Source organism: Mauremys reevesii, linkage group 14 (assembly GCF_016161935.1).
Source record: "Mauremys reevesii isolate NIE-2019 linkage group 14, ASM1616193v1, whole genome shotgun sequence".
Taxonomy (NCBI): domain Eukaryota; kingdom Metazoa; phylum Chordata; order Testudines; family Geoemydidae; genus Mauremys; species Mauremys reevesii.
The window spans coordinates 21,205,474-21,229,520 of record NC_052636.1 but is presented as its reverse complement, the minus strand read 5'-3'; the positions used below and the strand labels follow the sequence as shown (position 1 = coordinate 21,229,520).

Here is a 24,047-nt window from a genome sequence, read left to right as displayed (position 1 = left end):
TCAGTGTCCCAATCCCTTAGTTGTTAAATGAACATTCCACTCTTTTGTCCATGCATTTATTCCTGGGTTGGGGGTGACTAAGCTCAAAAGAGCAGTTGTACATATATCTGCAAAGCTTCATTGCTTTTTGTCTTTAAAGTTTGAGAAAACTCGCCAAAAGTTGGTTGAGTATTCTCAAAGGGGGGAATTGTTGGTGTCACTAGGCCTGAGTAAACCAAAGTTGTGACTTTGGGCCTGAAGTGAACCAAAGTTCTTACATGCTGTGAACTTTAACCAGCCTAAGATGCTAAGAGACAGCAAGCAAAATGTGTAACTGTCAGCTGTCTCAGCTTGCAGATGCAGGAGCGGCGGGGAGAAGGGGGAGAGGGGGAAGAAAAGTCTACATGCGTCTGTGCTGTGAAGGCCAGAGATAAGCATGCGAATGGGAACTTTTCTAACATGCTGAAATGTAATGTTTAAAGTAACTGCTGTTGGGAAGGGAGGGGTGAGGGGGAAAACCGAACAAAAGGCTTACACAAACAAGGGGGGTATAAATGCTGGGACCCGGCCTGCGCGCGGGTGTGCAGGATTTGAGAATGCTTTTTCTCCCTGGCACCTTATTTGGGCTCAAATAAACCTGGTTTTGCTTCTCCACCCTGGTGTGTTAATTAGTGCGACGCACACCGGGCAACGAACCCTGCTGTTGCTCCGCCTCAGGCTCTTTGAGCCGGCAACAAGAAGTTGCTGCTCTCTGCCCTCCCCTGACGCAGCCCGGCTGAGGAAAGTGACCTGGATGCAGGGAGGTCGGATGATGTCCCTTCTCGCCCCCCTGCCCCTGCCAGGGAAGGCTGCTGTGTGGTGTCTCCATGGCTGCACTTTCAGTGATGCAGGTTTCTCGATCCCATTGTTCCAGGGGCATCCTACTAGATAAAATTGAGCAAGAAATGCTTCCCAGTGGTTTTTAGGACTGGAATTGCTATTTTCAACAGCCATTGCCATTTTTTTTCTAGTTTTGTTTGTTTAAAAGGAAGACAGTGATATTGCACTGGCAAATTCCCCATAGAAACAAAGAATAATAAAGGCACCTCAACTTTTCCTCATGTATGGAGGACAGTCTTATAATATGCATCCAGAGATCCTCCAATCACACAAGCTGAAAATTGTTCCACTTTACTGCAGCTCTGTAACCATGCGGGAACCAGTCTGTGTTCTGTACACATCCAAAATTCCTGCTGAATGACCTGCCCTGGGACCAAGTTACCAGTGACCCAGGGCTGGGGCAGAAGGAGGGTGCAGATGGTGGGGAGGAGCCCAGAGCTGGGGCGGCAGGGGGGTGCGGGTGGTGGGGGGCAGAGCCCAGGGCTCGGGCAGCAAGAGTTATGGGGAGGAGCCCAGGGCTGGGGTGGGGGTAGCCAAAATTTTTTTTCCTGGGGCGGCAAAAAACCTAGAGCCGGCCCTGCCTCCACGCACTGTGAGGTAGGTAGGAGCGGATCATTATTATCCCTACTCCAAAGAGGGAGAAGCTAAGGCTGAGAAAGGAGAATTTACTTGTCTGAGGTCACACAGCCAGTCAGTGGCAGAGTTGGGAATAGGACCCAAGAGCCCTGATTTTCAAACTAACCATCAGATCTTGAATTTCAGACATTGAATGACCTGAATAAAGTGCTCTCAGATGAGCTCCAGACCAACAACAGTGCACAGGAATTATTCAGCAAGTATTTGAGGAGAACTGCAATGTTAGAGAGAATCATGAACTGCTCAGAGACCATTAATGCAGAGAAGCAGCAAAATTCATCAAACACAGAACTGGTTCTGACTTATTTCCTTGGTCTTAAAAGAGAACAACAAGGATCTGAGTCTCCTCCCTGCAGGGGCGGCTCTAGGAATCTGACCACCCCAAGCATTTTGCCGGCAGGGCGGCAGGCAGTCATGCCTGCGGAAGGTCCGCTGGAGCTGCCTGCAGCCCTGCCGGCAAAATGCCGCCCCAAGCGCGCGTTTGGCACGCTGGGGTCTGGAGCCGGCCCTGCCTCCCTGTCAATAACCCCCTGCTCAGCCAATCAGGGTAGAGACTGAGAACGTGAGGCTGAGGGTTCTCACCAGAGAGCCCAAAGGATGGCCCAGGTCACTGGTGGGGATCACTGCCCGAGCACTATTTCAGCCCCACATTTTTGGGTGGATCTCCCACAGTGGGAACTGCAGAGCACTCCCCTGCAACAGATGAATCAGACTGAACAGATTTCAAACCTCGAGGAGGCTCTTACCTTCTAAACAGGGACGGCTGTTTTCTAGTAAAATCACTCAAAGGGAAGGAGAAAACTCGAAAGAGGTTCCTCCTGGCGCTCACGTCCGTGAACCCGAATACTCTCTCAGTCCTCAAAGAGAGACCTGGAGAAGGAGACTTGCTGCAGCAAAGCCACAGGGGTCTCAGAGGTTTCCCTGGCCCCTCGCCCCTGTCCTGCCTGGCTGATGTCAGCATCTCTCTGTGAGGTCACCACCTCCCCACCACCTTGGACCAATAGGCTGAGGTCCTGCAAAAGGCCTTTGTGATGTCACTGCCACACCCCTCCCTTGCTGTGCCAATGTCCTGCCCCTGGCCAGGCACTTTGGAGGTTTGAGCTACTCCCTGGGGATCACCCCACTCCAGGAGCGTTCGTTCTAGGCAGCAAGCCGGCTAGACAGGGAAACATCAGACGCTGCTCCCAATGCTACACTCGTTTTTTCAGAAATTAGTCGACTTTATGGCCAGAGGAGACCATTAGAGCATCTAATCTGACCCCCTGCATATCACAGGCCTCCGGTATGACACAAGAGCTACTTTTGGGGCAAACACATTCCAGAAAGGCATCTAGTCTTCATTACATGACATCAAGAGATGGAGAATACACCTTATTACAATATTTGTGCCTTACTTGTAATATGAATTTGTCTCTTTTCACCTTCCAGCCATTGGCTCTTGTTATGCCTTTCTCTGCTAGATTAAAGAGCCCTTTAATACCCAATCTTTTCTCTCCATTAAGGCACTTCAATGAAGTCACCTTTCAATCTTCTTTTGATAAGCTAAACAGGTTGAGCTCTTTCAATAGCTCACTAGAAGGCATTTTTCTCCAACCCTCAGAACATTTGGTAGCTCTTTGCTGCCCCAGCTCCAGTTTCACAACATCTTTTTCAAACGAGGACACCAAAACTGGAGGCAGTATTCCAATATGAGTCTCACTGATGCTGTGTCACCTCCTGTGACGTTATTGACATAATCTGTAACTGTATAGACCACCATTGCAACCATTTGCAGCCAATATTGTAGAAAGGTTGTCATGTAAGAGGTCTATGGAGACGTTCTGATTGGCTGATTATAATGATGCTATCTGTAGATGTGTATCATTATTGTAGTTGATGTTATGAATATTGGCTCTATGCTGCCCATATTTCAAACTTGTGCTCTGCTTCTGGGGAACACCCCAGACAAGTTGGTGTCAGTTCTGCCTAGCCTGCTTAAAGGCCCATTAAGGACCATCAGCTCTACAATCGACCCATTGAGAGAAGGCAGATACACCTTGTGACTCAGCAAGGTCTGCAGGGACCTGCCTATGGACAGAACTCTAAGGTTTTTCTATGCCATGTGCTGGATAGAGTGTCCTTGGGACAAAGAAAGCAAAGACCACATGGCAAGAGGCTAGAAAAGGCTGATGCCTCGTCTCCATCTTATTTTCAGTCCTGCTTCATGTCTCTGGAGGGACTTTGCTACAAACTGAAGCTCTATACAAAGGACTGAATGACCCATCCCAGCTGAGGATGTTCCGGAGACTTGATTTGAACCTGCAGTTTATTCCATCACTGCTACAAGCCTGAACCAAGAACTTTTCCATCACTGTGTGTAATTGATACCTTTAAAAATTTTAACTCTCATCTCTATTTCTTTCTTTTTATGAATAAACCTTTATATTTTAGATGTTGTAGGGGAAAAATCCAGTGTTATCCAAGGCCTTGTAGGCCCAGGCCTCATGTCAAGCTGCTGGGGCCGGCCAGACAAGTCAAGCAGGGGGGCACGGAGGAGACAGTGGAAAGTCCTAACAGTCCCCGACTGAAAAACAATTTTGTAATATCCCCTACTGTCAACACGTAACTGCACAGAACAGATAAGTAATAACAGGAAAAGCCTAATATGGAAGAAATGTACTCCTGCTCCAATCAGCATTAACTTTGCAATTTTTTTTTAGCAAAATAATAAGGAAATGATGTATGTAACTTGCATATTACGATTGCGGTTTTAAGCTTTATAAGGCTGTCTGTAACCAGCATCGGGGAGGCCGTTTCAATAACGGTTCTCCCCTGTGTGCTTCTAATCAATAAAAGGCCTCAGGCTGATCTGATTGAAAACACAACACATGGATCAATTTTTCCATAACAACGCTAAAGGATTTGCAAAAGCGTGATTTGTGGGTAAGATCTGACTCGTCTATTGACCTGCATCTGGGGCTTGGTCCTTTGGGGTCCTTTGAGAGAACCTTTTTTCTTTTACTGGGGTATTGCTTTTCATAACCATTCATCCCCATAAGGAGCGGGGCTGGTGGTGATAGAAGGGAACTGGAATATCTGAGGGAATTGGTTCTATGATGTCCAATTAGCCAGTGGGGTAAAACCAAAGTCCTCTCTGCATGGCTGCTGTGACGTGCTTTAATAGTGAAGGGCACCCAGCCTCGGGCTGTGACTGCCCTGCTCCAAGCAATTTGTCCTGAATTGATACTCTCAGCAGTGTCCTGCCAGAGGCCGCATTGTTACAGGGGTCGTCCAGGATTACAATTGGGAACTCTCCGAAGCTCAGGATGCGCTTCCTCAGCTAGGGGAACTACGTAACCCACACACCTCCAGGGTGTGGTGGGGTGTCCCAGCTAGTGGTACTGAGATCACTTAGAGGGAGCAATAAAACATGTCTTCTATACAGCCTTTGCTAAGAGCCAGGTGGCATTTAGTTCATGCTGTAGAGGCCCCCACACTAAGCTCCAGAGGTCCCCGGTTCAATCCCGCCCGCCACCTCATCACCAACCTGGATCTGTCAGCTCAACAGAGGCAGCTGCCACCCCAAGGAGGGAGCTGCCATGCCACACCTGGCTGAGAAGAGGTACTAAGCAGTGAGTTGACACCCTTCAGAGCTTCCTGTGATAAACTGTGAACTTGGGACAATAGTGGGGTGGTAAGAAGTGTTGCCCTCAGAGTGGCCTGGGTCAGAGCCCATGGGAGGTCCTGGGCTCCCCCCCCGACACGCCATCTGCTGCATCCTTCCCCCCAAAAGGGCCGAAAGCCTGACCAAGAGGCAACATCCCCACGAGCAAAGGCCATCACGAGGCATCTGTCTTCGAAAGTTTGCAGAGGATGCGGGAGCAGAAAGGTGAGAGAGCATGAGGGTGGCTCTTGGTAAGAGGGAGGGAGGGAGCCTTATGGGAAGCTCTTGTTTACTGCCATCAACCCAATGATCAGATCACTGATGCCTAGAATCTTCCCGGACATGTTGTAATTGATTGGATCTAGGTTTTAAAATGGGTACCACATTTGCAGACGGAGAAATGTCAGGGAGTTGAGTGGAAGACCATTGCAAGCTCAGCTAATTAGGCAATGGGGCTTATGCCCCATCTAACAAGCTCCTTAAACAATAGCTCCCAGTTTTCATTCACATTGTTCTGTTTAGTGTTTTTCTCCAAAACACTTTTACTAAACCTTTGGGTCAGCTTTGGAAAGTTGGCCCTTTCAGTGCACCAAAAATAAATATTGCTGGTGGGGACTGCCCTCTATTGGTCATAAGAACGGCCATACTGGATCAGACCAATAGTCCAGCCAGCCCAGAATCCTGTCCTCCCACAGTGGCCAATGCCAGGTGCCCACGAGGGAATCGACAGAACAGGGAATCATCAAGCGATCCATCCCGTCGCCCATTCCCAGCTTCCGGCAAACAGAGGCTAGGGACACTTCAGGAGCATGGTTTTCTATCCCTACCCCTCCTGGCTAATAGCCAATGATGGACCTGTCCGCCATCAACTTATCTGGTTCTTTGGTGGACCCTGTTATAGTCTTGGCCCTCACAACATCCTCTGGCAAAGTTTCCCCAGGTTGACTGTGTGTTGGGTGAAGAAATACTTCTTTTGGTTTATTTTAAACCTGCTGTCTATTCCTTTCATCGGGTGACCCCAGTTCTTGTGTTATGAGGAATAAATAGCACTTCCTTACAGATCCAGACTAACACGGCTACCCCTCTGATACTTTCTCCAAACCCATCATCATTTTATAGACCTCTATCCTAGCCCCTCCTTAGTCATCTCTTTTCCAAGCTGAAAACTCCCCTCAGTCTTAGTAATCTCACCTCACATGGAAGCTGTTCCATACCCCAATCATTTTGGTTGCCCTTTTCTGTGTCTTTCCCAATTCCGATATATCTTTTTGAGATGGGGGTCCAGCTCCAGTATTCAAGATGTGGGCATACCACAGATTTATAGACAGGCAATATTATATTTCTGTCTTGTTAGCCATCCCTTTCCTAAGGACTTCACAACATTTTGTTCGCTTTTTTGACTGCCAATGCACATTGAGTAGATGTTTTCAGAGAAGTATTCACAGTGACTCCAAGATCTCTTTCTTAAGTTGTAAGAGCTAATTTAGACCCCATCAGTTTAGATGTAGAATTGGGATCATGTTTTCCCATGTGCATTACTTTGCACTGATCCACATTGAATTTCATCTGCCTTTTTGCTGCCCAGTCACTAAGTTTGGTAACATCCCTTTATCACACTTTGCACTCTCTTTTGGACGTAACTAATTTGAGTTGGTTTGTATCATCTGCAAATGTTGCCACCTCACTGTTTACCCCTTTTTCCAGATCACTCAGGAGTATGTTGAACGGTGCTGGTCCCAGTACAGACCCCAGGGGGACACCACTATTTACCTCTCTCCATTCTGAAAATCAGACCCTTTCTTTCTTGCCTTTGGACCAGTTACCTATCCCAGAGAGGACCTTCCATCTTATCCCATTTTACTTCAGAGCCTTTGGGGAGAGACCTTGTCAAAGGTTTTCTGAAAATCTAAGTATACTATATCCACGGGATCGCCTTTATCCATATGCTTGTTGACTCCATCAAAGAATTATAGTAGATTCATGAGGCATAATTTTCCTTTACAAAAACCATTCTCCATTATGTTCAGGAGCTCCACCATACGAGGATGCTTGAAATGAATGTGAACACTCAACATTTCGCTGTCCAAATGCATAAAAACCTAGCAAACCTGCCCATCAGCTGAAATCAGTTCCAATTCTCTAAGTGTCTAGTTTATGTTTCCATCAATTAAACAAAGGGATCATATGAATGTACATTTGCAGATCCCTCCTCTCCAGGGCTGTACTGTGCAGAAGAACAAGAACCACATCCAGTTGGGGTTCAGGAGTCTGACGAGCAAAGGCCATTTGGTGTGGGCTAAAGTCACCAGCACTTTGGCTCCTTCACATTCAGCCAACGGCTGGGCCCCCAGGACAAGGCATGAGAAGAAGACAGTAGCTGTGAGCAGGAAAATAGCCACCAAGAAGCTGGCTAAAGCTGTCAAGATCCCCAGGAAGGTCACCATGCCCATGTCTAGAATGTACTGACTGCAGCGGGGACCAAAAAGGCAGAGAAAAGCCCTCAAAAGTTCTAAGCTGCCAAGCCCCAGAAGGTGATCAAAATCCTACCTAAAATCAAGACAGGATAAGGCTAATGTCATCTCCAAAGCCAGGGCTAAGAAGGTAACACTGAGAAAGAAGTGGAGAGATTTCCATTGGGATGACTCCTGCTCCCCTAATGGCTCTGTTATGAATCACCATGTTTTGTGTAACACCTGCCAGGTGAGTGATGCACTGACAGGGCAGCTGCCCATGAGCTCATTCTCTTCCATCTGCTTCTGCTGTTATTTCAGAGCCGGCACTAGCGGGAGTGTGTCCCTGTCACTTCACCAGCTGTAGAACAGGCTCTGTCTGCAGCCCAGCTCTGATTAATCCCACTTTTTAATGTATTCCTACTGCGATACTTTCCCATTTCTCTGCCTCATTCTAACATTCCGGTCAGAGACTGAATATGGGGAGGGATGGACTAATTTGTGTGACATTCGGTAAGTTGCCATCGTATGTGACTGAAACCTCTGCTGGAGGTGGGCAGGAGCCTGTTACACACACAAAACAGCTAAGCTTGACCAAACTACTTGCTACACATTCAAACCCTCCTGTACACACAAAACAGAAATTGGGGCTCTAAGAAATGGCAACTTTCCTTTAACACAGATCATTGTTTTCTGTACTTCCAGAGGCACTGAAGTAGCAGCTGTTTAAAGGTAATGTGCTTTTATTTCATAATCAGCAGCAGAGCCTCTGTAAATTTACCACTTGTAGAGCTGATTGTTTCTAACTGCAGGGTTAGCCAGACCATTCAGTAACATTATCGCTCTGTTCACAAAACCTTTGGTTAGTGATGAATCATAAGACTTATCCCTCCCTGCTGTAATTCCACTGACTCCAGTGTCTCTTTCCCCATTTCTGGTTCCAAGAAAATAAATTAAAACAACCTTCAGAACTAACATGCTGTGGGAAAGTGGAAATGTTGATAGAAGAAACTGCAGTATTTGAGCTGTGTCTTGTGTGTGTCTATCTGCTTTGTGTGTGTGACCGGTGGGGCTTTTTGTTTGCTCCTGGCAGGTTCAACGTTGTCAGATTTGTCTGTGGAGAGGGGCCAGAGAAAACAGACACCCTGGCCTTCCAGGTTGGGGTTAGGCAAAGGAATAACAACCCTGTCCCAAAAAAACAAAATATGTTACAGAAACAGTGGTAGGAACAGTGCTAGAGAAACTGGTAAATAACCACAATACCCCGGCTTGAAGTAATCGGAAACACAGCATTCAAAAAGCAAAGCTCAGGGGATATTTGGGGTTTATTCTCTGACCTTAGCCATATGTTATAGCACAGGGAGCACTTTTGGAAGTCTCCCATCCCACAACGGGGGAAAGGAAAAGGATTCTTAGGTTCTAGCATGGATTGAAGGAGGATGGTGATGGGGAATAAGGGAATCCCTCTGACTTACCTTAACGACGTCTGTTGTTACAATGGGGGAAATGACTTTTTTTCCCCTATCCCTGCCCTGTTCCTGCTCTTTGTTATAGTTCAATATAGTTTAAGTGCGGAAAATGATCATAAAAATATCTGCTCCCCAGCCCAACCTGCAGCAACATCAGAACAACTGGGAATGAAACAATTTGTTCCCCAAGGGAGAACTCGATGACTAACAATTGCTGTGAAATGGGGGAACAATATAACCGTGATGCTCAGGGTTTGTTTAGACTAGGGAAAGTGATGGAGTTTAGGTCAGGTCAAGGAAAAAGCTAATGCCAACCCCTGCACCTGGGCTGCATCTGCACTACAATTTTTTACATTAAGATCACTAACTTGAGCAGTGTGAAAGTAGAATGAATTATGTTACAAAATAGATAGGATTAAAGAAATGCTGTCTGTACCTTTAAGGAAAGTCGCTGGAATGCTGGAGTCCAGGTGTCAGGAAAACAGACATTAACATAGAACAATTTGCACCGTTTAAGGGCAATTGGTGAAGCATTAGCCTTAGATCGATAGGAGTTAGTAAGGAAGTAGGATATGCATGCTATGCCCCAGGTGAGTTTTGCTGTTTTCTCCTTTGTCCTTTTGTTTGATTCCCGCTCTTTTATCTGTATAAATAAGACTGTTTGGATCTTGCATGGCCACTCACATTATCTGAATGTTATTGGCGAAGCGCTTTGCTAATAAAAACAGAGTGGTCTGACAAATTGTGAGTCTTGATTTTAACTTTGACAATTTGGAGGTTCTACCGAGATGGCAACCGTCTTCACTGGGGCTGTGTGATTCCTGACTGTTTTTGTAGGATGACCGTGGCAGCCGGCACCTGGGCATTTGGCCCGAGCGGTCCTCCACTATAACAAGAAGGGTGCACAACCACAGTGAAGTCTACGCCATCGAACCTGTTGGTTCCCACTCTGTTCTGGTAGGGATCCCAGGATCTGGCATCAGGAATCTGGTCAGGTAATTATATCTGTGTTTTGTCCGGACTGAGGACTGTCCTGTCTCTGTGTCTATCCGTCTTCCTGTGGAGTGTTTGAGTCTGGGTGCCATCTCCGTCCGGGGATTGGCCGACCAAGGGGTTCCTGTCCCCGCGGTCTGAGTGAGTGGAATCTGCACAATCGCAGCCGCACCGCACTTTGGGTAAAAGCCCTGGTGTGAAAGCAAGGGCGATTGAGGCAGTAGCCTGTGGGCTCCTAACCCGAATTTCCTTCTTGTGCGATTGGTGTGTGAAGTCCTCCTGTATGGGTAACCAGACGTCTAAGTCAGGACAGTTCCCTAAACGAACGCTGGCTCATTTTATATATTTAGGATGGGTCCAGACTCCTGTAAGAAGGGTCCGGACTCCTGTAAATTTCTGGAAAAATGGTCTAGGCTAACTCAGGGGGATCCCAAAACTCAGTGGCCACTGTTAAAATCTTGGAACAAAGACCGAGTGGACGTCTTAAAGGACAAACTCGGCCAACCTAAAACTAAATTGGCTAAAGAAGAGGTTAATTGTTTCATTCAGTGGTGGGAAGAGGCAAATCGTAGCTGGACAAAATCAAAAACTCGCCTCTCTCAAATATTCAAATAATAAGTTGAAAGCTTTATTAAAAGCCTCCTCTCCCACCACCAGACCGAGCGCTCCCCTTTACCCCGTTCTCAAAAACCCACCCCGGATCGATCCAACGCCCTTAATACTCCCATCTCATTGTAAAAAGGACAAAAAGCCCCTTGTTCTGTTCCCCTTTGTTGTCTGCCTCAAAAACTGATTCTTTAGAGTTCCACTACCAATTCAGCAAGGAGGGTTGGCTCCTCAACTAGCCCCCACCCTTCCTGGTCCCTTTCCTTAAACATTTATTTCAAAATTGTGAAGTGACCACAATATCACTCACAAACAGTTCATTGGAAAAAAAAAAAAAAGCAGGATCGGGCCCAGAAAAGCAGGCAAGCAACAGATAAAGAAACTGAAAAACAGGTTGGAAGCCCTAAGGGCATAGTGTTGGCAGTAAGAAAAGCAGTAAGTGCAGGCATGAACCCCTGGAACAATACTTAAAATGGTGAAATCTGAGGTGATAAAGGTGTTATTTTGGGAGATAAACGAGTGATTTAAGGAAAGAGTGAAAAGTTAACTCTACAAAGGCTGGAGAGAATTAAGCAGTTAAACTTTGTGAAAATGTTAAAAAGGACCATGTTAAAGAGAGAGAATTCTTGGTTTCTTTGCAGCCATTCTGAAGGGAAAATGGGCCCTTTTCCAAAAGAGTGCCTGTAAATAATCCAAATATATATAGAGCTATGTAAAAACAAAGCAGTGTAAAGGAATAGAAAATGTGTATATCTATTTGTCTGTGAAAATATGTAAAGTTCTAAGAATCTAAACCAGCACATCTGGTTTGTAAAACTCCTGTTTTGTAGGTGTAAGATAAATTGGTTTTGTTTTTGTTTTTAATGCCACTAAAAATTCATTTGACTCTTAATTCAAAGTTGCAAAACTGACAGACCTTTTTGTAAGACACAGGTAATTAGTGTTGTTTGGCTTTGGGATTTAGCATTTAACCCTTAAGGGGTAACTTGATTCTTTATAAAATTTAAAATGTTTTTTTTAAATAAAAACCAAGTCATGGCTGCAATAGGGCAGTCAAAATCAGGAGAATAGGGAGAGATTCTGGAGTCTTTTTGTTTGTTTGGTTGTTTTTTTTTTGTAACAATAGCAGATATGAACTGTAGTGAAAAAAAAAAAATTTTAACAGTGCCCCTCTGAAGCAACAGGTGAGGTGCATAAAACAAAAAGAAGCAATGTTAAAAACATTGAGCCTTAAAATGGCTCTGTGTAATCAGACTGTCACTTTTGATAAGGGTACATGAAAACTCTGTAAGAAAAAAAAAACAAAAAAAAAAAACAGTTACATCGTATGTAAAAATTGATATGGCTAATGTTTAAAAAAAAAAAGTTGTAGTATAGAAGGAATGTGCTTTTTCCCTAGAACATGTGCAGTGTATATTGTAAAAAGGGGTAAAAGAAATACAAATGAAATATGCTACTGAATTAAAATCCTATTAGGGCTCCAAAAAGAGCGCAATAGACTGTTTTCTTTTTCAGATCTCTGTGTGTTTTGTAAGCAGGAGTTGAAAGTGGAAAGAAATCAAAACTCTGGTGAAAGTTGATTGTGTCCCTTTTAAGGCAGAGTCTCTGAGCTCTGCTGATGGCTTTGAATCCAAAAACAACAACAACAACAAAAAACATGGTATAACAAGATATCTTTAATAGATTTGATGCTAATGTTATTGTTTAATATTAAACATTGAAATAAATGTAATATTAGTAAGTACCCCTGTAACAACGTATAGTATGTATGATTTTTGGAAAAATCCTTGAAGGTAATATGGTAATGATGCTTCTCAGCTATTACCTGTGAATAAACTTAAAGCTTAACACAGCAGGAAAAACATTACAAACTTGGTCTGCTATATAAGAAGAAAAACTTGAGGTACACCATCTCATGAATTTAATAACTAAACAGTGGAATAATTTCCCCATAACCCTTAAAAAGTAGAAGCCATTAAAACCTGGCATGCCTATATTAAAAAAAAAAAAAAAAAAAAAAAACCACAGGAAAATATGGAGGTAATTCCTCTGTTTTCCCTGCAATCAGCAAGGGTATTTGTAAAAGAAAGGAATCTTTTAAGCGACAATCAATGCCACCCTGAAAGGGGTAGAAAAATGTTTTTTGTCTTTCAGAAAATCAAAAAAAAAAAAGCTAATACCAGCTACAGAACAACCTATTACAAAAACAAATGAAAGTTAAAAAAAACATACTGCAATAGCTATGAAATGTACTGAAATGCAGATATTTAGAACATAAAATGTTTTGTGGATGCAGTATGTCTCCAGTACGGTAAGACAAAATTTGTTAAGTGAAAAAAATTGTTATTAAAATTGCACACCAACAGGCTCTGGAAGCAAAGATATGGAAAGTTAGCCCACTCCACAGATTGCACCTGGGATCCTTCTGGCTACCTCAGACCTCAAGCCAGTGGGCTGGGGAGGAAGGGAAACTATTGGACACTAGCGGTTGTACCAAGTGGACTCCTCAAAAGTGGGTATGCTTATCCATGCCTGTTGCTCCAAAGCCCTGTAGTAAAGGCATCTCACTAGGATCCTGTATGTGGGATACAATTAATAATTAGGCCAAAGTATTGTATAACGGGCAATGTGTGTGTTAATTCTTGGAAAGAAGTGTTTTAAAAGGATAAAAGTGTTAGCAACCCACCAGTAGACAAATGTACATGTAATGTAAGTACTGTGTTTACCAATAATCACATTTACTATTTGCCACAACCAAAAAGTCTCAGCTTACTGTAAGCACTGATTTAGCTGAGTTCTCTATCAGTCTTGGCATTAAATGGCAAACAGTTACCCATTATCTGTTTAAAAAGGTAACAAAACAATGTGGGAAACAGAACCATTCATATTATCTGGATGGTCTCCCACAACTACTGGCATACTAATGTTACTACCCCTAATTGTTTTTGGTTTTAAATTGTATGTGTTTAATTGAAATGTTTAAAATATACTGGTGGATAAGACAAATGTATGCAAAGCTAGAGCCACAGGCCCAAATCACCTCCCAGTATTTTACTACATAAGAAGTGACACTGGCGATGAATAATCTTAGTGTCAAAAGGGGGATATGTAGGAGCTGGACTTTATAATGTATAATTTGATTTCATCCTACCAGCCACCCTTTTTGAATAGCAGAAAGAAATGACCCTCTGGGACTATAAGATTCTGTTTTCCCATATGCATTACAAATTGGGCCCTCTCTCTAACTCTTTGTTTTAAGATTTAGGTAGTAAGAGACAGGATTCTCTATTGTGTCTATGTTAAGTAAATTAGAGAAACATTGAAGGCCTGGGTCTCAATGTAAATTGTCTTGGTTATTAATTGTAAAACTTAGCAAGGTTCAATTTGCAATGCCTTTTTTTGCTCTATATAAAATACTACTGTTTGTATTCTCAATCTGTTTGTGTGAATGAGGAATGAATGCATCAGGAAAAGATAAGGTGTGAAGGCCATTGTTATAGCCAGAGTCAAGGAAAGAAGCAAAAAGACTTAAAGAGTATCAAAGAATCATCAGGCACTGCTTACTACCCAGATGGCTGTTAAACTGTCTGGCATCCGCAGCATGAGTACATGCTTTGCCGTGTAAGAATGCACCACCCCCAGTGAACCAATCACCACCTCAGGACCACGCAGAGTCAATTTTGACTCCAGAAGATGACGTAGAGGAACAGCCTGCAATACCTTACAATCTACGTTCTCGTAAGGGTTGCCAGAAGCAGACGACTACCTAAAGCAAGGCCCAAGAAAAAGCAGTAGTGAGCCTAGCGCCTGCTGCCTGGTGGACATAAAACTGTGACTACAGTTCCCTCAGTTGAGGTTGTCAGAACCAGAAGGGCCCTGCCTCCAACATGTGGTGCCTGTTCCTCGGCTGTTGGTGTCTGAAGGTCTGGGGAGTCCACAATGACAATTCTTTTATCCAGCAGCAAGTGTGGATAGCTCAGACCCTTAATATTTCTAAATGCTGGGTCTGCAGCCACATCCCAGCCCACTCTCAAACTGATGTTCCTGTCCTGGCTCAATTCCCCAGACCTCACTGGAGGACCTTGTCCGTTTAACACAATATGGAACAGTAATGACACCTGGGAAGAGACTATTGGCAGTTCCTTTATCCCACTTGGGGGAGTAATACACCATGCAAAAAGGCTCCTGAGGTTACAAGCAGTAGTTGAAATAATGGCAAATGAAACCGGAGAAAGTTTAAAAACTCTGGCCAAAGAAACAGGGGCGGTCCGACAGGTGGCCCTTCAAAACCGTCAGGCATTGGACATAGTGCTGGCGGCCAAAGGAGGGACCTGTGCACTCATTGGAAAAGAATGTTGTGTGTATATACCTGACAATACCAATGAGGTAATAGATCGCTAGCCACTTAGAACAAATCGCATATCTTCCCATGAAGAGCCGAGTTCTTTATGGAAGTGGCTAAGCAACCTGTTCAATTTCTCTGGCCTAGGAAACTGGTTGTTTCAGGGAGCCCTGACTATCCTGTTTGGAATCTTAGTGATTTTTGTATGTTTTCAGTTAATCTCCTGTTGTATCCAAAATTGTGTAAAATATGCCACCCAGGTGACTGCCCCAAAACAGAGTGCTAATATGATGATTTTAAATATTGCTGATGAACAAAAAGATAAAGAATGGTTAATATGTGGAACCCAGTCCATCGTTGGTCATGGCGAAGCGTGACCAAAAGGAGGGATTGTGAAAGTAGAATGAATTATGTTACAAAATAGATAGGATTAAAGAAATGCTGTCTGTACCTTTAAGGAAAGTCGCTGGAATGCTGGAGTCCAGGTGTCAGGAAAACAGACATTAACATAGAACAATTTGCACCGTTTAAGGGCAATTGGTGAAGCATTAGCCTTAGATCGATAGGAGTTAGTAAGGAAGTAGGATATGCATGCTATGCCCCAGGTGAATTTTGCTGTTTTCTCCTTTGTCCTTTTGTTTGATTCCCGCTCTTTTATCTGTATAAATAAGACTGTTTGGATCTTGCATGGCCACTCACATTATCTGAATGTTATTGGCGAAGCGCTTTGCTAATAAAAACAGAGTGGTCTGACAAATTGTGAGTCTTGATTTTAACTTTGACAGCAGCCAACGCCATATACAGTCCTAGTGGATGTCAGGCACAGATAGTTTTTGCCTCAGTGTAGCTTGTTGGGATAAAACCTCTCCCCCACCTGGAGGTGATGAACATTCCTGGCAGGAGGGACACACCCTCCTTTGACTCAGAAGGAAAGGAGTTGATAGAAAAAAATCACAGGACTGACCCCAAAGAAGGGTGAGCTGCAAAAGGCAGAAGCAGGCAACTTGGTGGAGCTGAGAGACCTTGGTGAAGATGGTGCAAAAATCACTATGTGGGAATGAGCAAATGTGATTTAAAAAAAATTTTTTTTGGCCAACCCTAGTCAAGGGATTTATAACAGTTCTCTCTCATGTGGATTTTCCTATGTTTGATAAGGTTTGAGCTCTGATTGAAGCTTTTCCCACACTCAGAGCATGTGTAGGGCTTCTCTCCTGTGTGGATTCTACGATGTCTGATAAGGTCTGAGCTCCGACTAAAGCTTTTCCCACACTCAGCGCACGTGTAGGGCTTCTCCTTTGTGTGGATTCTACGATGTCTGATAAGGTCTGAGCTCTGACTAAAGCTTTTCCCGCACTCAGTGCATGTGTAGGGCTTCTCCCCTGTGTGGATTCTCTGATGTAAGATGAGGTCTGAACGATTAAAGAAACATTTCCCACACTTAGAGCATCCATAAGGTTTCTCACCCATGTGGATTTTCCTATGTTTGATAAGGTTTGAGCTCTGATTGAAGCTTTTCCCACACTCAGAGCACGTGTAGAGCGTCTGTCCTGTGTGGATTCTACAATGTCTGATAATGTCTGAGCTCTGACTAAAGCTTTTCCCGCACTCAGAGCATGTGTAAGGCGTCTGTCCTGTGTGGATTCTCTCATGTCTGATAAGGTGAGAGCTCTGACTAAAGATTTTCCCGCACTCTGAGCACGTGTAAGGCGTCTGTCCTGTGTGGATTCTCTGATGTGTGATAAGGTGAGAGCGCCGCCTGAAGCTTTTTCCACACTCTGAGCATGTGTGGGGCGCTTTTCCGGTATGGATTTGCTGATGAGAGATGAGGGCTGAACTATCGATGAAGCATTTCCCACACTCAGAGCATTCATAAGGTTTCTCACCTGTGTGGATTGTCTGATGTCTGATAAGGGCAGAGCTCCGATTGAAGCTTTTCCCACATTCATGGCATGTGTAGTGTCTCTCTTCCAAGTAGATTCTGTCACTTGTTGTAAGGTCTGAGTGGCTACTAAAGTTTCCCTCTGGCCTCCCCTGAGTCTCACAGGCTTTTGTTTTTTCTGGGAGTGCATAACTCCTGGAAACATTCCCTTTGGATCTTCCTGATAATGTCCCAGGTGGTTCTCCTTGCTCAGCATCTTCCTGATGGGGTTTCTCCTCCTCATTCTGACTCACCATTCCATCACCTAATTGGAGACAGAGAGAATCCAGACATAGATCACTACCTGCACCGGAAAGAAAGAAAATCTCAGAGAGAGGAATGGAAAAAGGGATGAACAATCCAAAATATGTGGGGGAGAGATCAAACCTATCAGGAGCTGATTTTCCCCAAAACCTTCCCCAGAGGAGAGAGGAAGGGATCAGTTTTGGTCTGCATCTCATGAGAACACTCAGGAGAAAGAGAGATTGGGGAGGGACCTGCTGCCAGTTGTCAGTCAGAATAGGAGGGAAGCCATGAGTGACATCTGCCGTAACGATTCCACATCTGCAGGGAACAATCCTGAACTTGGAGAGCTCACAGGGTCTTTGTAGGGCATCCCAAATGTTTCCTGCATTCCCACACAGTTGTTGAGTTGGTTTAACAAATTCCTCACCTGTGCAGGCAGCTCTTGGAAGCACTTCTTTCTCAGAGCCCTGGAGGTCTGGGACCCACGGCTCTTCCCTTCGTTCCAGCTGGGAGATCACATCAGGTTTGGAAACTGGAAACCCTAATCCAGGCAAAGAAAACAAAGGATGTCAGTGGAATTTGTGGGATACTTGTTACAAAGAATAGTCCATGGTTTTAACCCCCAGCTCATTTTTAGGAAGTAACATCCCAAGGCCAGCTTCCTTGGCTCAAAGTGGCAGGAGAGTTATTATGATTATAAATCATATGAATTACCTTAGTGCCTAAGGACCAACTAACAGTGGGTCCCCATTGTGCTAGGACAAGTACAAACAGAGAATAGTAGATGGCCCATGCCCTGAAGAATTTACAATTTAAATACACAAGACAGACACAGAGTGGGGGGAAGGGGTAGAACCCACTGTTAGAATAGAGATATTCAGGCCTGCCTGTAAAGCCTATAGTTTAAGAACTTAGGGGTATTTTTTATCACTTAGCTACTTACAGGAGTGTGAAAAGAGAGAATCAAAATCACTGTCTGTATTTGTAAGGGCCTTCTCTTACTGTGACAGTCTGAGGCCTTGTTCTTAGGCTAAGGCCTTTGGTTAAGCAGCAAGGGCAGCCATAAGCTGGGAAGCGAAGGGTCACATCTTCACATCCCAAACCAGTCACACTGAAATAAGGTGCTATTGGGCTGTTAGGAAGATGATCCTGTCCTGATAGCGCCCATCACCACCAGATAAAGAAACAGATCTTAAGATGGTTAAAGAAAACTTTTTTGATAGCAGCCTGTTTGGCAAGAAATCATTTCTCAATGCTTGTGGTTGTGAAACCCTCATTTTTGTATTGTTTTATCTTTATGGCCACCACTTTTACAATGTTAATCAGTCTGGTTCTCTAATTGTTTTTCTCTGCTGTACAATTCATTTTGCTAGGTGTAAGTTAATTAGGGTAGTGGGATACAATTGGTTAGAGAATTATGTTTCAATGTGTTAGGATTGGTTAGTTAAATTTCAGTACAATGATTGGTTAAGCAAAGATATAGCTGAGAATATTACTATATAAACTGACTCAAACAGGAGGGGGAACAGGAACAGGGGACAGGGACACAGGGTAAATGCTCTGCGGCATCAGAGCTGGTAAGGAGGACACTAGGAAAATGCTCTGCAGTGTCAGAGCGGATAAGGGGGACACGCCACCGAAGACCCCAGGCCCCCTGAATCCTCTGGGCGGCCCTGGGTGACAGTCATTCCACTTGCATCTGAAGAAGTGGGTATTCATTCACCCACGAAAGCTCATGCTGCAAAACGTCTGTTAGTCTATAAGGTGCCACAGGATTCTTTGCTGCTTTTACAGATCCAGACTAACACGGCTACCCCTCTGATACTAGTCATTCCCTTGTCTCTGTCGGGTATTCCATTGATGTAGGTTACTCCCAGCCAGTCCTTAATGACCCATTCATATCACCCCATGACAGCTACATGACAAAACACCTCACGTCTCCTGCTCTTTAGAATCACAGCAATACCAATCACAGCAGGAAACTGAGGTGTGCATTGGCATCATACAAGTATCACCAAAAGTCCCACCTCTATCTCAGACACACTGCTCACAGCCCTGGAGAGAAAGCAAAGCACAGGAACTGGACGTTAGTCCAGCAAACACAGTGGAGGACAAGCTGTAATCTTCACACACTGGTCAAAAAGGAGAGGCATGTGGGTCCCTGCCCATAGAGAGGGGCTGGCTACAGGCCTGATACCTGAGGGGCCATTCCTTGAGCAGACCATGGAGGCAGGTCAAAGGCTTCGCTACCCCAGAACTGTGACATCACAAAAGCACATTTTGGGGAATTAGGAAATCTAGTGACTCAGGGGTAACGGGAGGGAGAATTAAACTCCCCCAGTGGGAGGAGAAGGCTGGGGAATTACACACTAACATTCAGGAGCAACAGCCTCTAATTCTTCCGGAAAAGGAGAAGGTCAGAAACAAGAACTGGGCCAAGCAGCCTCAGGAGGGACCGGCTCAGAGATCCAAGGAGCCGGGAGGGAAGACAGCTTGTGGCTGCTGCAGATGGGAAGAGGGGGGACAAGACTCTCTCCAAACTCTCACTCTTGTTGACCCCGACCTGATTTTACGATCTATGACCTAGTCTCACGTCTTGTGGGCAATTTCATACTCGCTAGAGGTAAGATGTCATGATCAGAGAATTGCTTATTAGCTTGGACCATGTGTGGAGGGGCAAGGAGGTGAACATAGATAAATGGGTTATTCAGCTTGCTACAGTTAAGGGCATTATATTAGGTGGAGGATTTGTGGGAGAAGTTCTGCTGAAGTCTGGGATTTACCTGACCAGGCCTAAGGAGAGGATCCCAGGTCATATATTTTGCACCCTCATTTTGACAGACTAAGGAGTAACTACAAACAGGTGGAATACGCCACAGGATTCTGAAAGAAGGAAGTTTGGGGTGGGCTTTAGCAATTAGGTTGCTATGCAGGATCTCAGCAGTTGGACACATTAATATATTGGGATTATTAATAACTAAGTGATGTAAATCATGAGTATTAAGGCTTGATGCTAAATTATGGACTTCCCAAAGGCCAGGTATGGTTTGGGGCAGCTATTGACATTATTGTAATCAGAGCAAAGTAGCAGATGTGGTATATCGCCATCCTATTACCATAAGGAAGTGGATAAATTACCTCTTTAATTTAGGGAGGGATAGCTCAGTGGTTTGAGCACTGGCCTGCTAAACCCAGGGTTGTGAGTTCAATCCTTGAGGAGGCCACTTAGGGATCTGGGGCAAAAATTGGTCCTGCTAGTGAAGGCAGGGGGCTGGACTAGATGACCTTTCAAGGTCCCTTCCAGTTCTAGGAAATTGGTATATCTCCAATTATTACCTCTCCTAGTGACCATTTTTTCATTTTGTCAGGTCCCCGAGACAGTGTAAACTGAAGCAGGGCCTCCCTTGTGACAGGCTCCCTTGCCCCTCGATCTTTGTTTCCATTGGTGTCATAACTTGTACGTCTGCACCGTGCAAGCCCCTCTTTACTATACTGATCTTAGTCTAACTGTTACGTGGATTGATCCTTGCCTGTGATTTCAGTTATAACTGTCTGTATTTAATCAAGTTTCTGTGTGTTTCACCAAATTTAATCTCCTCCATTAACGGTGAGTAGCCATGTACAAGGGCGAGTTGTGCCCCAATACGTCATCTTATAGGTGTAAAAACTGTACAGGCTACACCACCAGCCTGTGACATCATCAACAAAGTGCCCATTTGTGCCTGGGAAGGGGCCCTGCTACGGGAGGGAGGATGCAGCAAGGACTCAGGATCGGTGGCCGGGGTCGCTGTGCACAGAGATGGGAAGGTTATGTGAGGAAGGGGGTAATGAGTGGGAGAGGGAGGTCAAGAGTTAAAATAATAATATTTGGGGAAAAAAATGTATAATAAAGTGAAACTGAACAGAAATAAAACTGGAGTGGAGGCTCTAGAACAACAAGGCTTAGGTAGGGATTCAGGGTTAAAGGTCTGGGATCCCCCACAGCTCCAGATCCCCAAACCTCTCCTCCTCCCACTGACCCACCCAGCCCACTTCCTGGGTGCCCTTCCCCCACACTCCCCATCGCTTCTTCCCATTACTCTCAGCCGGCACCACCTCCCGGCTCCTTGGGAGCTTCTTGTGTTCCCTCCTCGTCTCTCACAACATCATCCCTCCCTGCTGCTTCTTAGCTCTAACCCTACACACACCCTCCCCATGTCCTGGCACCCCAGAATTATCTACTCCCCCCTTCTCCGCCCCTCCCACCGCTCTGTTCTCCCTTCACCCGTGGGGTCCTGAATAGCAACATTATACTCACTTCTATCAAAAGATGAGCTCATCTGACTGTCACACAAGCCATGCATCAGTCACACACCTATTTTTATTAATTAAATTTATTTTTTAATAATTTTTAAGATATTTTTATTTTTTTATTTATTTATACTTAATTTAAAAAAACAGTTATTAATGTAGTTGCTAATGTAGCCAATAAGGACACATTAAATGCAATTTCAAAATGACTGATGACAAATGTCTACAAATTATTCTAGTGGGTGGGAGATGAGGCAAAAAGGGGGGGCAAGGAAACTTGTATGATGAATAAAGGTATCAAGTTATTACTACTCAGGTTCTTCAGAGACCCAACAGCTTCTAATAAGCCAGGGGACAGGACTCCTTACCCAGCGAGGTCACCGTCTCATAGTTCTCCTGCATGACATCCCAGTAGAGGGCTCTCTGAGCGGGGTCCAGCAGAGCCCACTCTTCCCTGGTGAAATACACAGCCACCTCCTCGAAGGTCACCGGCCCCTGAAAGAGCGAGAGTCCAACACTCAGCACCTGCCGCATCACTCACACTTTCAATCAAATGGAAGCTCTGGGTGGCTCACAGGCAGAGTCCCACCCCCACCCCGCTCAGAGCAGCCAGGAAACGCCAGGGGGAGGGGACGAAGCGAGAGCCCCTTGTCTCTCCCAGCAGATCCATCCCCCCCCCACTAGCCACAGCCGGACACAGGAGACGGAGGCCCTGGCAGGTGCAGGGAGAGCTCGCTGGCAGGGAGCCCAGCGCTGTTCTCATTGTGAAGAGCTGGACGGGGCCAGACTCAGTGGGGGGCAGACGACATGACGGTCCAGGGGGGCCTTGCTGAGGGGGATCCTCCAGCAGGGGTGTCCTGTCTCTCCTCCCCCCACTTCTCTTCAGCTGCCTCCCCTGCAGCTCTTCCTGCAGCCCTGCCCCCTCCCCCCCCACTTGGAGCTGCCCCCGGCCAAGCTGCTCCCAGGAGCCTCCTGTGCTGTGCGAGGGGGGGGGGTTCCTGATGTGGGGGAGGCCCCACCCTCCTGCCTCTGTGCCCAGTCTCTGCTGAGCTGAGGTGGGGGGACAAGATTCTGTGCTGCTGCCTCTGGGTCAGGAGTGGGAGCTGCTGGCCCCTGCTGCCGTGTGAACGAGCCTTCGGACTAGTGAGTGCCGCTGGGCTGGAAGGGACAGCGGGTGTGTCTCACACTCCCCCACCACACACACTTCAGTTACTGTTGTTACTTCCTTTTACTTCCTGTCAAAATGCACAAAGTACATGTAGTCTCTGTAATTTTATTCTTTCACATTCGGTCAGGATGACAGTGCTGGTAGTTTAGCTTCTTAACTGATCTCTGAATTTCATCATTTTATTTCTGTCTTATGCTTAAATTCAGTTCTCTGAGTAACGAGTTCTAAAATGCCTCACCTGGCCTGGCTGGAGTAATTATCATTATTACTGTTATTGCCGTATTGTGCTTTGTCATTCGTTATTTGATTGTACCACTGTAAATAACAGACTGTACATTTTGCTTGTACTTACCTTCGCAGGGCTCGTTTGAAAAAAATAGCTAAACTCAAAACTTTAGACACTGTGCAGATGAAGATCATTTATCTGCAAACTGTATTTTTAAATCTGTCTGTAAAGTAACTTAAAATTTCTATGAAAATAAAAACGCAGTTCCAAGTATGATACTAATAGCAATGATGGAGTCAAATCTTAGTGAGTCACATACATGATAGTGATATGCAGAGAACCAGGCACATGCAGGGCAGTGGAGTTTTTATAGCACGTTGGGGGGCCTTAGAAAGAAAAAGGTTAAGAACCTCCCCCGCACCAAGCCTCCCTGGTGGGTGCCCCCTCTGCATCTCACAGCAGCCGCTGGTTAATCAGGTCGGGCTCCAGCCCTGGGATTCTGGCCCATTTTCCTAGCCCCACCTAGGGGGGTTGTTTCCTGTCCCACAAATTAGAGCATTTCCACCCTCTTACCTCGTGGGTCTGTTCCTAGAATGGAAGCCGCATATTGAACAAGTCCCAACAGGTTTGCTACACCCTGGCCTCCTCCCATTCTCCCCCCTGGGAATTTTTTGGCAAACTCCAACCCCCAAACCAGACTGCCCAAACCTCCCACCTCCTGTGCATTTGGTGTCCCTCCCCTCCAGCAGGAACCCACCAGCAACTCCCCAATAACCCCTACCTGGACGGGATCCTCTGCAGCCATTTCCCTTCCCTGTCCCATGGGAGGATGGGATGAGCTGGAGCGAAACATGGACGACATCCTGCAGCCTGGCAGGGCGAGAAGGGCCGTTGTGGAGGTTTCAGAACAGGCTTTAGTTCATGTCACATCACGATTCCCCCAGGATCTTTCCCTGCAGAGACACAGCCTAGGCTCTGCCATGCTGGGAACATGCTCCAGCTCTTTATTGCAGGGGAGACCTGGCCCATCCTGCCAGGCTAAGCCCACAGGGAGATTTTTCAGCCTCCCCAGTAATAAAGTCTCTGAACAAAATGCTGGAAAGGAGCAGAACCAAAGGGGCTGGGCAGGCTCCATAGGGACACTGGCTCCTCCCTTCCCCACCTGTGCGGCCATGTCCTGTCGCTGGCAGAGATCGGCCCCC

The 24,047-nt window shown here is 45.5% G+C and overlaps 1 protein-coding gene across 1 annotated transcript in view; it reads right to left on the bottom strand.

The window, feature by feature from the left end:
• Positions 1-16,125: 16,125 nt before the first annotated feature.
• LOC120381556 (zinc finger protein 3-like) overlaps positions 16,126-24,047 on the bottom strand; it is a gene marked incomplete at its 3' end in the record, with an annotated part of 49,769 nt that continues 41,847 nt past the window's right edge. Inside the window, exon 4 of the mRNA XM_039499728.1 lies at positions 16,126-16,959. Within this exon, the coding sequence (XP_039355662.1) occupies positions 16,126-16,959 (834 nt within the window). The remainder of the gene's footprint in view (positions 16,960-24,047) is intronic.